General features: G+C 44.5%; 2 protein-coding genes across 12 annotated transcripts in view; one reads left to right on the plus strand and one right to left on the minus strand.

Annotated features, from left to right (window-relative positions):
• TK2 (thymidine kinase 2) overlaps positions 1-11,864 on the plus strand; it is a 97,612-nt gene that overhangs the window by 33,661 nt on the left and 52,087 nt on the right. The window lies entirely within an intron of this gene.
• CMTM1 (CKLF like MARVEL transmembrane domain containing 1) lies at positions 158-11,644 on the minus strand. Of its 2 annotated transcripts, XM_025888756.2 has the most exons (4): positions 11,124-11,644; positions 8,794-8,952; positions 2,390-2,488; positions 158-608 (listed from the first exon to the last, which is right to left on the minus strand). In XM_025888756.2, the coding sequence occupies exons 1-4, from the start codon at positions 11,634-11,636 to the stop codon at positions 282-284; spliced, it is 1,098 nt and encodes a 365-aa protein (XP_025744541.1). In that variant the 5' UTR covers positions 11,637-11,644; the 3' UTR covers positions 158-281. The 2 variants fall into 2 exon arrangements, with proteins under 2 accessions (XP_025744541.1, XP_025744542.1); XM_025888757.2 differs by lacking the exon at positions 8,794-8,952.

Raw genomic sequence — 11,864 nt, forward strand, 5'->3', positions numbered from 1 at the left:
CCAGCCGTGGGCCGGTCGCGTGGGCGGGAACCCCCGCGGGTTCAAGGCCCTGGCCTCGGCCCTCTGGGGCAGCCTCGTCCCGCGCCGCGCGGGGCGCAGCGGCCGCGGAAAAAGGTAGCTCGACTTTTACACAAGGCAACACGAGGAAGCAGAAATGTTCCCGATTTAGCAGCCCTGATTTTATGATCGCGTGTGGGCCGGACAGGTGACAGCATGCAAGCTCAGTGGAGGGATTAGCGGGAGGGACGAGGCACAGACGCTCCTGTCCGCGAGGGTGGCAGCTAGGATGCCTGTGAGGATGCCTTCGAGGATCCCTGGGTGGAGGTGCGCCAGGCATCCGACGTGGGGGCCTGTGTGGGTGCTTTCGCAGGTGCCTTCGCGGGTGCCGCCACGGGAGCTTTTGAGGCTGCCGGCGTGGGTGGTTTGGAGGATCCCCGCGTGCCCGCTTTCCCGGGCGCCGGCGTGGGCCCTGACTTCTTGGGCTCCAGGAGCAGGGAGGAACTGCTTTCATATTCGAGTCCCAGCATTCTTCTCATTTTATCCCTTATCTTCTTGGTGACCATAATCCCATCCAGGATACACACGACTGCCGCTGTGAGACACTGGGTCTGTCAGACACAAGATACGGGAAGGAAAGGCTGGGTTATTCTGCAGCTCAGCAGCAACCTGTCTTCCCTATCCCATCCCAGGGGGCAGGGGGCTGCAGGTGGCCGCTTATCCCCCTCTGACCCAGCACTGCCTATTTGGTGTCTGCCTAGCTGACAGCTGTGGCACATTCTGCGATTCGCAGGGCAAGGGATTTTGGAAATGGTGGGTTTTGCTGTCAGTAATGACCTTGCCTGATGCCTGAGGCACCGGGAAAGGACCAGAGAAGAGTATTGGCTGTAGGAGGCTCCATATAGGTATGAGGTCCTGAGAAGGCCCTTCAGTAGAAAGGACTCCTGGGCTTTGTTTGAAAAGGGCAGGAAGGAGTTCCCAAGGGGACCAGCTGGGAGGAAGAGAACTTCAGATCGTGGACAGGGGTCTCTGAGGAGTGTGGTGTGGCTGAGACCTCTGGAGCTGGTGAGGGAGGGGGCAGAGTTGAGGCTAGGAAGTGCAGAATTGGGGATTTTATTGAGAGGAGAGATCAGGTGCCAGAGTCAGAAAGCCCACTTGCAGTAAGCCATGAGGTGAAAAGGACTGGAGGAGGCAGGGACACCAGTGGGGTGTGGTGGGGGCTCCTGTCATGCAAGTAAGAATTGATGGGGTCCAGATGGTGGGAGCCCCTGGCAGGTAGGAGAAGGCTTGGTGTCTGAGTTAGCAGATGGGGACCAGCAGCGCATAGCACCCAAGAATCTAGGTGCCTCCCATATCCTGCCCGCTCTGGATGTTTCTCTTCATCGTCACTTAATCCCTGGATGCTTGAATGAACTTTCCCTAGGTAGGTCTTGCCCCAGCTAATCTGTGGGCTCCTACAGGGATAAGGGACTCTATCCCCAACACTAAGCCTGGGTCTGGCACAATCCAATGGGATTGGCAAATATTTACTGATTATGGAATGAATTCAAAGAAGTCAAGCTTTTTTTTTTTTTTCTGGATAAATTTTTGTTCGCATTGCTTAACTTCTTGAACCAAAGTCTCACCGCCCCGCTTCCCACCCTCCATCTTCAAAGCATTTAATCTGCCATTTCTTGTGCTCTTCATATGATGGGGATTTGAGTCCCAGCTTGTCCCAGGCTTGTGAGCCAGGGCAAAGTATTTAACCTCAGTTCTCATATCTGTAAAAATGAGAATTGTAAAAATTAAGTCAAAACATGCCTGGCCATGTGTGTGGCACATGCTGGGAGCTTCCTTCCTTCCTTTCTTCCTTCCTTCCTTCCTTCCTTCTGGGCCATTCACTTTGGACAATGTACTTTTTTTTTTTTTTCCTATTCATGTGCTTTTAAAATATAAATCTCTAGTCCAGAAGAGTCAAAGTCCTATTTATAGACAAGAACACCTTGTTGCAACATTTCAAAAAATAGTGTGTACGTTTCTCGAAAGGGGAGTTTGTACCTATTTGGAGAATGAGTATTAGAATGAAGATTTTCATGAGTTTAGAGCTTATGCAACTTTACATCTTAATGATGGTCTGCTAGTTTCCCTTTGCAAAGAGTTTTGAAATACTGATTTTTTTAAAAAAAGATTTACTTATTTGAGAGAGAGCGAGAGCAAGTGGGAGGGGCAGAGGGAGAGGAAGAGAATCTCAAGCCGACTCTGCGCCAAGCACTGAGACCGATGAGGGGCTTGATCCCATGACCCTGAGATCACAACTTGACCCGAAACCAAGAGTTGGACCCTTAACTGACTGAGCCACCCAGGTACCCCTGAAATACTAATCTTAAAGGGGCTCACGAAGGTTTCGACTTACCCCTCCAACGTAGAATAAGTGCCTTCTTTCCATTTCTTGCATCGCCAAGATGGCAACTATTAAAAGGAACACAGCTGTAATAAAACTGTTGACAAGATCCTGTAATACAGAATTGAAAACTGTCAACTTTATGTGAAAATGTGATTTCATAAAATATTTAAATTGGTCAATTACCCATCTAAGGATGGATGTCTTTTTAAAACTTTCCCTTTGATTAATATTAAGAGGAACCATTAGCAGCAAAATTCTTGCATCTTCCAAGACATGAGTTTATGTGATTTTAAGGTCCTGGATAGGACTTTGTCAGCGGAAATGGGTTTAATTTCATTAAAGAGTGCCATTAAAAAAAAAAAGCTGACAACTTTCCCATTATATTCTCCTTAAAGGGCATAAGAAAGTGAGCATGAAAAACACCTAGAGGCATGGGGTCCTACCCGAATCGGACCTCTATAAATTATGATTTTTTAAAAATCCTATTATTTTAAATTAATGCAAATTCTGCATTCTGTTCCATATTTTTTAATATAAACATTAAATTTTAGATTAGCACTTTACTAATTTAATTGCATTCCCAAATCTGCAGGTAGAGCCAATTCTCTGGAAGTTAGTTGGGTCTTATTTATTCTGTAGGTTCACATATCCCAGGGAGGCAGGAACCCACCTGAGGAGCAGGCCTGGTATTCTAGAGTGAATGCCTGTGCTGTTGACTTTTGTTCTTTCCTAAGAAATGGCTGGAATTGAGTCTGCCCTAGCATCTGTGGGCTGCCTTTGTCCTTTCTTCTGGATTCCAGTACTGAGTTCTTTAACTGCTAGCCCAAACTGCAGCTTTGTGTGCTAAATAAAGGGCGAGGATGAGTAGAGGGGGCCACTCCTGAGGATAAGCAGAGGCTGGGCTTTGGTAATAGAGCAATAATGGAAAAGTGGATACTCACTGTGTCCATGGCCCCAGTGTGGGGAGGGTCAAAAGCTCAGGGTGATAGAACCATGATATGGCCTGGATATCTAATTGGAATATTTTAAGTCCTTAAGTCTTGATGTCTTGACTTGGTAGCGTCAGCCTGTCTGGTGCACCTCCCCAAATCTAGCAAGGAGCCCTGCCACCCAGTGTGCAGAATCATAATGGCTCTGATAGAGCTCTTCAGTGTGCTCAGTATTTCCCAGTCATTATCTTATTTAACCCTCACAAACACCCTCCAGAGTCAGTATTGTTATGATCCCTGTTTTAAGAGGACAAAGCAGAGGCTTAGAGAGGTTTATTAAATTGCCTAAGATTGGGTATCTGCCAAGGAGGGGAGTCAGAACTCCTCTCACTGTTGCCTCCCATCATCCCCCCAGGTTGGAAGTGCAGCATCCATCTTGGGCATTTTCTGTGGATAATGGGTCATGGAGGGTCAAAATGGTATGGGACGTGTACAGTGGGAGTGTATTTTGTTGATGAACTCTTCTGGCCTGCCAATTCCTAGATGTGTGACCCGGGGCATGTTTTATCATCCTCTGTGTCAACATGTTCATTTTAAATATGGGGATAGTGATTGGGATTCACTGGGTTGATCTGAGGATTAAATGGTATAATGAATCTGAAAATACCAGATAAGTGCCTGGCATCGAGTGGGTCATGAGTGCATCAAAATGTGGACTTGTGATACCTGCCTTCAAAATGTACACAGTCGGTGAACTTTCTGCAGACTTCAGGTGTTCTCCCATTGAGATTGCTGAGCAAGGAGTCCCGTCCCTATCACGGAATGTGACTTGCCTCAGGGAGGGGCACTAATTATTTGGACACCTGGTGGGTAACACTGGGGGGAAAGGAGCAGGGCTGCTGCGGGTTAGAAGTGAGATCCAGCTGGATTCTGTGGGCTGAATGAAAAGTCTGCCCACAGTAGGGCAGGTGCAGCGGTGTACAGTTTTGCAAGAAGCTTAGTCCTTTAGGGTCATGTAAACCAAGATAGTAAAAAAGTGTGAACAAGGACTCTTACAACTAAGAAATAGGATGTAAACTTTTTAAAACAAAAATTAACTAGCTGTGGCCATAGGTGGTTGAGAATTTAGATGAAAGCCAATGGTAAGACTAATAAATCAACTGCAGACTAGGCTTCGCTAGCCCGTCGTTCACTCCCTGTCATATTTCCATCTCCTCACTGGAATACTAGATGTTCGTTTACTCTGTCCTTACTATAATTTACTCTGGCCCTTGCTCACAAGGAAGGGCTCTCCTGAACTGTCCTCTGGAGTTCATGTTTGCCTTACATCTCACATTCTCTCACAGATCACACTTCTTGAGCACTTCCCGTGTGTCACATACTGTGCCAGGGTGTTAATCTCATTTGATTCTCACAACAAATTATCCTTATCCTCAATTTACAGATGGCTAAGCAACAGCTTGGGGTTGCTCAGCCAGTAAGTGGCTAGGACCCTCTGCAGCCTGAATTGAGTGTCCAGAGGCCTTCTCTGTAATACACCCCCCACCCACCCCGACCTTTCGCCTTAGACACATCATTGTTGTTGGCCTCATCGTTGGCAGAGAGAGAGAGAGAGAGAGAGAGGGAGAGGGAGAGGGAGCAAGAGAGAGAGATTTTCTTCCTGATGGAGTAAAATTGCAGCTGAGCCTTGTCACGTGCCATCTTTACTTACCATCTTTTTCTTTCCCCCTTGACTAAATACCCTATTGACTCAGGTAACCTCCTCTGACTAAAATGAGAGATGGATTTGTTACTTGACTGTTATTTTTCCATAAAGCACCCAAATTGCTGAGATAAAATCGTGTAGAATTTTAACTGGGAAAGAAAAAGATGCTTTAATGGTGAATGCTTATTTTTAAAAATCACTGAATATTAGAAAAAAATTTGAACATTTACAATTTGTTTCACAAAATGTGGTATTTGTAACAAGAATTTATATATAATAAACATTATATAGTATTCAGCTAGCTGCAACTCCCACTGATTCCATTTGTGCCTGGAGTTCTCCAAACATGTGACATAACCTGATCAGAGATGACCAGAACTGTGGTTTTTCATTAACCTTATATGAAGGGGGACATTCTAAAGCTGACACTTCCTCTTTCTAAATGTAAAGATATTGCTGGTAGTTTTGGAATCATCACTTCTGTAGAGTTTTTGTTTAAAATGTTTATTATGTTCTTTTTTTAAATTGCTTTCTATTGGCAAAAACATCTGCTTGATCAGAGCTCTTTCTCTGACCATATTCGATAATATTTTTTATAATGTAGAAGTATTAAAAATATGGGCTATTCAGAAGATAATTACAATTCATACTTTCCTTGGGTATGTTGACAGATGACACTAGATTCATGGGTAAAATCGATGATGAAGTCTAAAAATGAAGACAGTGACCCCACCATGGGTGGGGTAAGGAAAGCTGTATCCTCACTAGATGTGATGCAGGCCCATGACACCAAGTCAAGGGCTGGCTGAGAGGTGGACTCATGGGCATCAGAGTCACTGGCATAGTCTTCACAGAAGCAAGAAGATGCACTTGAGACTGGAGTATGGATCCCCCAGCCCAGGCTCCATCATCTCCCCAGAGAAGGAGGCCTTGCCAAAATATGATCCCGAGTCCATAGATCTCAGCAGGTCTGTACGTGAGGCTCAGCTCTCTGCTGAGCATCTGAAGCCCTGATTTATCAAACTTTCTATTTCCCTGCTGGGAGTTTTCATCATTAGCCCCTTGCCAGAACAAGAATGGGAATAGAGGAATAAGGTACTCTATACTCCTGGGAGCCTTTAAGGAAACCGCCACTTAAAATCGGTACTACTTACCCTAATGATCTACCTTGGGGGCACTACCTTGGGGGCACCAAACCATCTTGCCAGGAGAGAGGGACTGTGCATGCTGGATGCCTCCAGTGTGTGGGTGGGTCCTCGAGCCTGTACAGAGCCCTAAAACAGGGACAGTCTGTGTTCTCTGGCTTTCCCCAGTCCCACTGGGTCCCAGGGGACTTCTGCAGCATGATGCCAACACATCTCCAAGTCCACCTACTCTCTGAAGTGACAAGCAGCCCTCTCCTAGGCACCCAAACTCTCCCTAACCCAGCACATTGCCTCCCCTGCCAAGGCCTTCCTGTTACCACCCGGTGGAACTACCCTTCTGAACAATCTCATATGTGCACGTCCTTCACCTTACGGAATCTGGAAGAGAAGACTAGAAAGGAAGGGACGGGATAGGAGAACACAGTTTTGGATCCTTTTTTGATGGGTCTTTTAAAAAACCTTCCAAGTCCATTAGATCACACACCATCTGACCAACTGTGTTGGTTAGTATGTGGCTGCTTGGTTATATGTGCTGCTAGTCAGTTGTGCCTCAGAATAACTGAGCGACCTTCATAGTTTCCCAACTATGGAGCTCCTGGGAGCTCAGCAGGCATGTCCATGTGAATCACGCTTCGGGGCTCCCATAGTCATCCAAAGGAAAGAGAATGCTCTGACCCAAGGATAGAGGTAGCAAAAGGGGGCCTGGCTTTATCAGAGTTGACCGAAGGCCTGCAATTCTACAAAAGTTGGCCTGAGCTGTCTGTGACCACTGTGAGAACAGTTCCTCTCATAGGACCTTTCTGGTTCATTCTTAGGAGCCCCCAGTTCTTGCCTTTGTCTGAGACACTTCCTAGATGTTCTCCCCGGACCCTACACGTCAAAGCATGGTGCCTTGAGGCTCCATCCAGCCCTCCAGCTTATTAGCAGTGGACCTTTCCTCAGAGGGCTCTAGTCCTCCACAGCTGACCTGTGTGCTGTGGTGCCCTCAGTCACCTGCCCTAAGGACCTGTACCCGCCCCCTCCAGGATAATCTGTTCCCCTCTAGCTCCATATTTTAAGGAAACCACAAGGAGACAGGAGAAGATACAGAGAACAACACATTTAGAGACTCCGAGGAGGATAATAATGAAGGGAGGATGGAGACAGAGAAACCATCATAAGGCAATAGGGCAAAAAGTCTGGAAGGGGTTTGGGCTAGAGCCAGGCCTGAGTTTCCAAGTAACTGCCTATGGCCATGAGCAACTTCATCTCTTTCATCAAGTCTTCTCATCTGCTAAATTATAACCTCACTGGGTGGTTGTGAGGATTAAATAAGGTAACGCGTATGAAAAAGTACCTGGCACATACTGTGTGCTCAGAACGGTTCATTTACCTTCCCTTCTTGAAAACCTCCACGGACAGAGATTTTAGTTTCCCCTCAGAAACCTCTCTATCATTATAGCTCTCCATAACTAAGAGGGTCTCCCATATGTCCAATTAGAGTTGCTCATATTTTGCTCTGTCTGCTTCCTGTTGCTCTGCACTCTGTGGGATAGAGAGAGCTCGCAGCTTTTTTCGAAAATCCCTCACACACTTCAAGAATGTATTTTGTGTTTTAGCTCAATAGCAACCAATCCTACGTTAAGGTTAGAAAAAGGTACTATAAGGAAGTGGGATGTGGGAGAGGCCTGACCTCTGAGTTAGGATTGTTCACAGTGCAAGATAAAATGGTAAAAGCCATCTAACTACTTTATGGGGTCCGATGGACACTTTGTAAGTGAATGTTAGCTTTTGCTTTGTGCTGAGCATTGTGCTGTTTGCTTTAAACACATTTAAATGTTGCAGGAACCCTATGAGGTAGTTATTATCACCCTTTTCCTTTGCTGAATTTCCTAGATGGGGAAACTGAGGCTAAAGTTCACACAGCTAGGAAGGTGCCAGGGCCAGAAAGTGGGTCCATGTCTGTATCTGGACAGAACAGTAGTTCTCCAGTCTGCAAGGATGCAGAACCTCAGGCTCCACAATAAATAGGATTTATCTGAGACCTGAGGGATTAGCTTCAGGAATTTTTCAGTTGGTAAAGAATATGAAGTTCTGGAAAAAGCTACTAAAGAAGGCAATGCAATGTCTTTTCTTGAGTACTCCACCATGTGGCACCTCTTTGGGAGTATGGACCCTTAATACCCATGAAAAGATTGACTCCTGCAATCTTTCAGAGTGTGGGTGACAATTTTCCTACAACTTTGCCATGCCAACTCTTGCTTTATGCAGGGGAGGAAATGTTTATAATGTTAGAGTAGCTGCTGTTTGAAAAGTAGAAGCATGTGCTGTTTTACAAGCAATGGATGAGAAGTGTGTTTACCTACTGAATATACTAATTGAAATTTTCTTTAGGACAAGCTGCAAAGTACCATGTGTTCAGTGCCATAGTGAGATGAAAGCAGGTGTGTGTGTTGGTTGTGCTATGGACAGAAGTGTCCAAGGAATCCTTCTAGGTGTTAGGCTAGTTTCTCCCCTGGGACTAGGGCAACACCCTGTCACAGCTCAATTATGTTCTTGTCCAGAGAGATAGCTCTTTTGCTTTCACTTGAGGAGAGACTTTACTCTGGGATTGAGGGCAAAGCTTATATTTGAATTATGAAAATAAACACTTACAAGTAAGGGCCAATCTAAATTAACCAGCAAGTGCTGAAGGGTTAGCATATATATTAGAATAAAAAAAAGAACGATGCAGATTTCCAGAACTGTGATGGCTATAAACGGCTCATTGGCTTTGGCAATGACAAAACAAACTAATGCTCCTATGAGAAGACCCTGCAATAAAAGAAACAGGATTTATTTTAATGCACATGGGCTAGTAAAAAACAAAACAAACCCATAAACTGTTAGAATGTAAATCTGATTATATTGCACTTGTCTGTATTGTTTTGTACAGACATTTTATTTGTAAAATTTCTCATATTTCCAAGAAATGAAATACATGGAAATAATAAGAGTGTACATTAAGTAGAGAAGAATGAAAAATAACTCCAGTCTCTTTCTTCTCCCTCAACCCAACACTAGTCTATCTCCTGAAAAGTAACTACTGTTCACAGTGTTTATTTCATACTGGAAAGAAGTATGTATAAGTAGAGTAAATATATACTGATTTTGATAGAAAGAGGTGGAGCTCCGGTTTTCTTTCTTTCTAAACAGTGCTGATTATCCCAACATCATTTATTGGGAAACACCAGTATTTTCCCCGCTCATCTGAAATCCAGACTTTATCATGTACTAAATTCCCAGGTATATTTGGGTCTCTTTTGAGACTATCCTCTTCCATTGAGGTGCTGATTTCTTTTCTAGTACTTTTGCAATTATAGGCAATTTATTTTATGTTATTGTCTGACCTAGTCCCCCTTTCAGTGCTCATCCTCAGACTGTTTGTGTCTCCCATGTTTGTCTTGGTCAAGTTCCCCAGGCTAAGCCTGTTGGTATTTTCACTGGGATTTCATTTAGCTTCTAATTTGGAAAGATTAAAACATTTACTTTTACTATTCAAGAACAAAGTATATCTTTCCAGTTATTTTTAGTAGTTTTGAAATATCTCTGAGTTTTTTGAGTTTTCTTGATATAGGTCTTTCACATTTATTTCATTTAATCTTAGATAGTTTACCATTTTGATTGCTGTTGTAAAGAGAAATATTTTCTTCTATTTTAAATGCTTGTTTGTTCATTTCTACTAATGAGTTAGTAGAAATTATCTTGTTCTAACTTTGTTCGCAGTTGATTTTGAGTTTTTTAGGCAGTGATATCAGCTGAAAAAATGATATTTTGCCTCATCTTTTCAACTGTTATTTATTTTTCCTAATTGTGATGATTAGGAGTTCTAGAAAAACACTGAATAACGGTATTGATGAGGGCATCCTCTTTCTTCCTCATTTAATGGGAATACTTCTGATGCTTAATTATATATGATGCTGACTTTTGGGTTTATTTTTATAATGTCGATAAAATATCTATGTATTTCTATTTTATGGATCTCTTTTTTTTGCAGAGATGAATGTTGAATTTTGTCAAATGTGTTCTTTTCCTTATTTGATATAGTCTCCAAATTTGTTCTCCTTTTACCTATATTGTTGGTTATTTTAATAGAGTCCTAATATTGCATCATCATGGTGTATTTTTTAAAAAGTACTGAATATTTTCTGCTAATATATTAATACTTGTTGCTTTGATACAAGTGAGATTTCTATTTTCTTTTTCTGACTTGGTCAGGTTTTGATATCAGTGTTATACTACTTTGAAAAAATAATTCAGAAGGGCTTCTTCTTTCTCCATTCTTTGAAAAAGTTTCAATAGTATCAGAATTACATCCCATGAAAGTTTGAAAGAGTTAATGTGTAAAAAAGTCTGGCCCTGATATATTTTTGAAAGATACTCATTTGATTAGTTCTCATTTTCTTCTGTGTTTACATTGGTCTGGTTAGGTTTTTCGCTATTCTGGGGTTAGTTTTCGTAATTATATTTTCCTAGAAAATAAACTATTTCTTTCAGTTAGGTTTATTTGTTTTGTAAAGTACTCTTGGGGATCCTCAGTTTCTTCATCCTTTGTGATCATTTTCCCTGTCTGGTGTCTAACTTTAAATATATGTTCTCTTTTCACCCTTTTTTCACCCTATTATACTAGCCATTGGTTTATCAATTTTGGTCAATTCAATTATTTTTGTTTGCTAATTTATACATTTCTGCTCTTCACTGCTTCCCTAATTCCCTTTGTGAGGGAAAACCTGAGATATACAAAGTAAGACAGGAAAAACAGTGCTGGTTTAGTAATAACAGTTGAGTGTGGGGAGGAGCAAGGTGAGAAGGGAGGAAAGATGAGGCAGAACAAACGGGCTGGCAAAGGGAAGTAGGGAAGTAGGGAAGCTTTTGGGAGTTGGCGCCCCCTGGGACTCACTCCCCGAGGCCGCACCCAGCCCGCATCACCAGCTCTCTCTGCTCACCAGCCTGAAGATCTTCAACACTCCGGTGGGCGAGAAGAAAAAATGCTTGAAGCTGTCCCTGAATTGGAGCGGGACTAGGGCCCGTCCTTCAGCACGCTTTTGAATGGCGGCCTTCTCCACTTCGCTCTTGGGCTCCTGGGTGGGTGTCCTTGAGGTTGCACCTTGCGGCGCACTGGATGCTACGTTCCTGGGTTGCGCAGACGGCCCTGAGCGTGAGGGTGTCCCCGGTGCTATGGCAGCCCGTGGGCGTGCGGGAGCTGAGCGTGAGTGTGTCCCCGGAGCTGCGGCAGCCCCTGGGCGTGCGGGACGCTGCTGCTGTTGCATGCTCCCGGTGGGGGTCCTAGTGGGCCCCGGGCCTGGCTGGCCCTGCAGTTTTGAGGTTGCCGCCCCCGGCAGGCTATACCCTGGGAACCAGCGGCGTGCCCCAACGGCTGCTGGCCTCCCGTCCCTCGCGCGCACCCAGCTCTCGTTGCCCGCGGACAAACCAGGCCCTCCAGCCACCCTTGTCGCCATTTGGGATGAGATGCCACTGCCTAGCCTGGGAACTCATTATTCCTGCAACTCCATCCCTCCATGCTGCCAGCCAGCCAGGAAGGGGACTCTGGAGACCATTTAGGGCGGTCCGGGTGCATTCTTCTTTGCCACCCAGGCCCAGGAGGAGGAAAACCCAGTCAGATCAGGATCAGTGCTGACTTGGAAACGACCGTATGGGAGCGCTGGGCACAGAGTTCCCACATCTCT

Source organism: Callorhinus ursinus, unplaced genomic scaffold (genome assembly GCF_003265705.2).
Source record: "Callorhinus ursinus isolate GAN/ISIS: 27379988/994484 unplaced genomic scaffold, GSC_fseal_2.0 scaffold37, whole genome shotgun sequence".
Taxonomy (NCBI): domain Eukaryota; kingdom Metazoa; phylum Chordata; class Mammalia; order Carnivora; family Otariidae; genus Callorhinus; species Callorhinus ursinus.

Coding starts and splice junctions, on each gene's coding strand:
- CMTM1 (XM_025888756.2), bottom strand. CDS start 11,636: ATGGCGACAAGGGTGGCTGGAGGGCCTGGTTTGTCCGCGGGCAACGAG. Junction 8,953..11,123: donor TGTTGAAGATCTTCAGGCTG/GTGAGCAGAGAG, acceptor CTTTTATTGCAG/GGTCTTCTCATAGGAGCATT. Junction 2,489..8,793: donor ATTTAGATTGGCCCTTACTT/GTAAGTGTTTAT, acceptor TCTGTATTACAG/GATCTTGTCAACAGTTTTAT.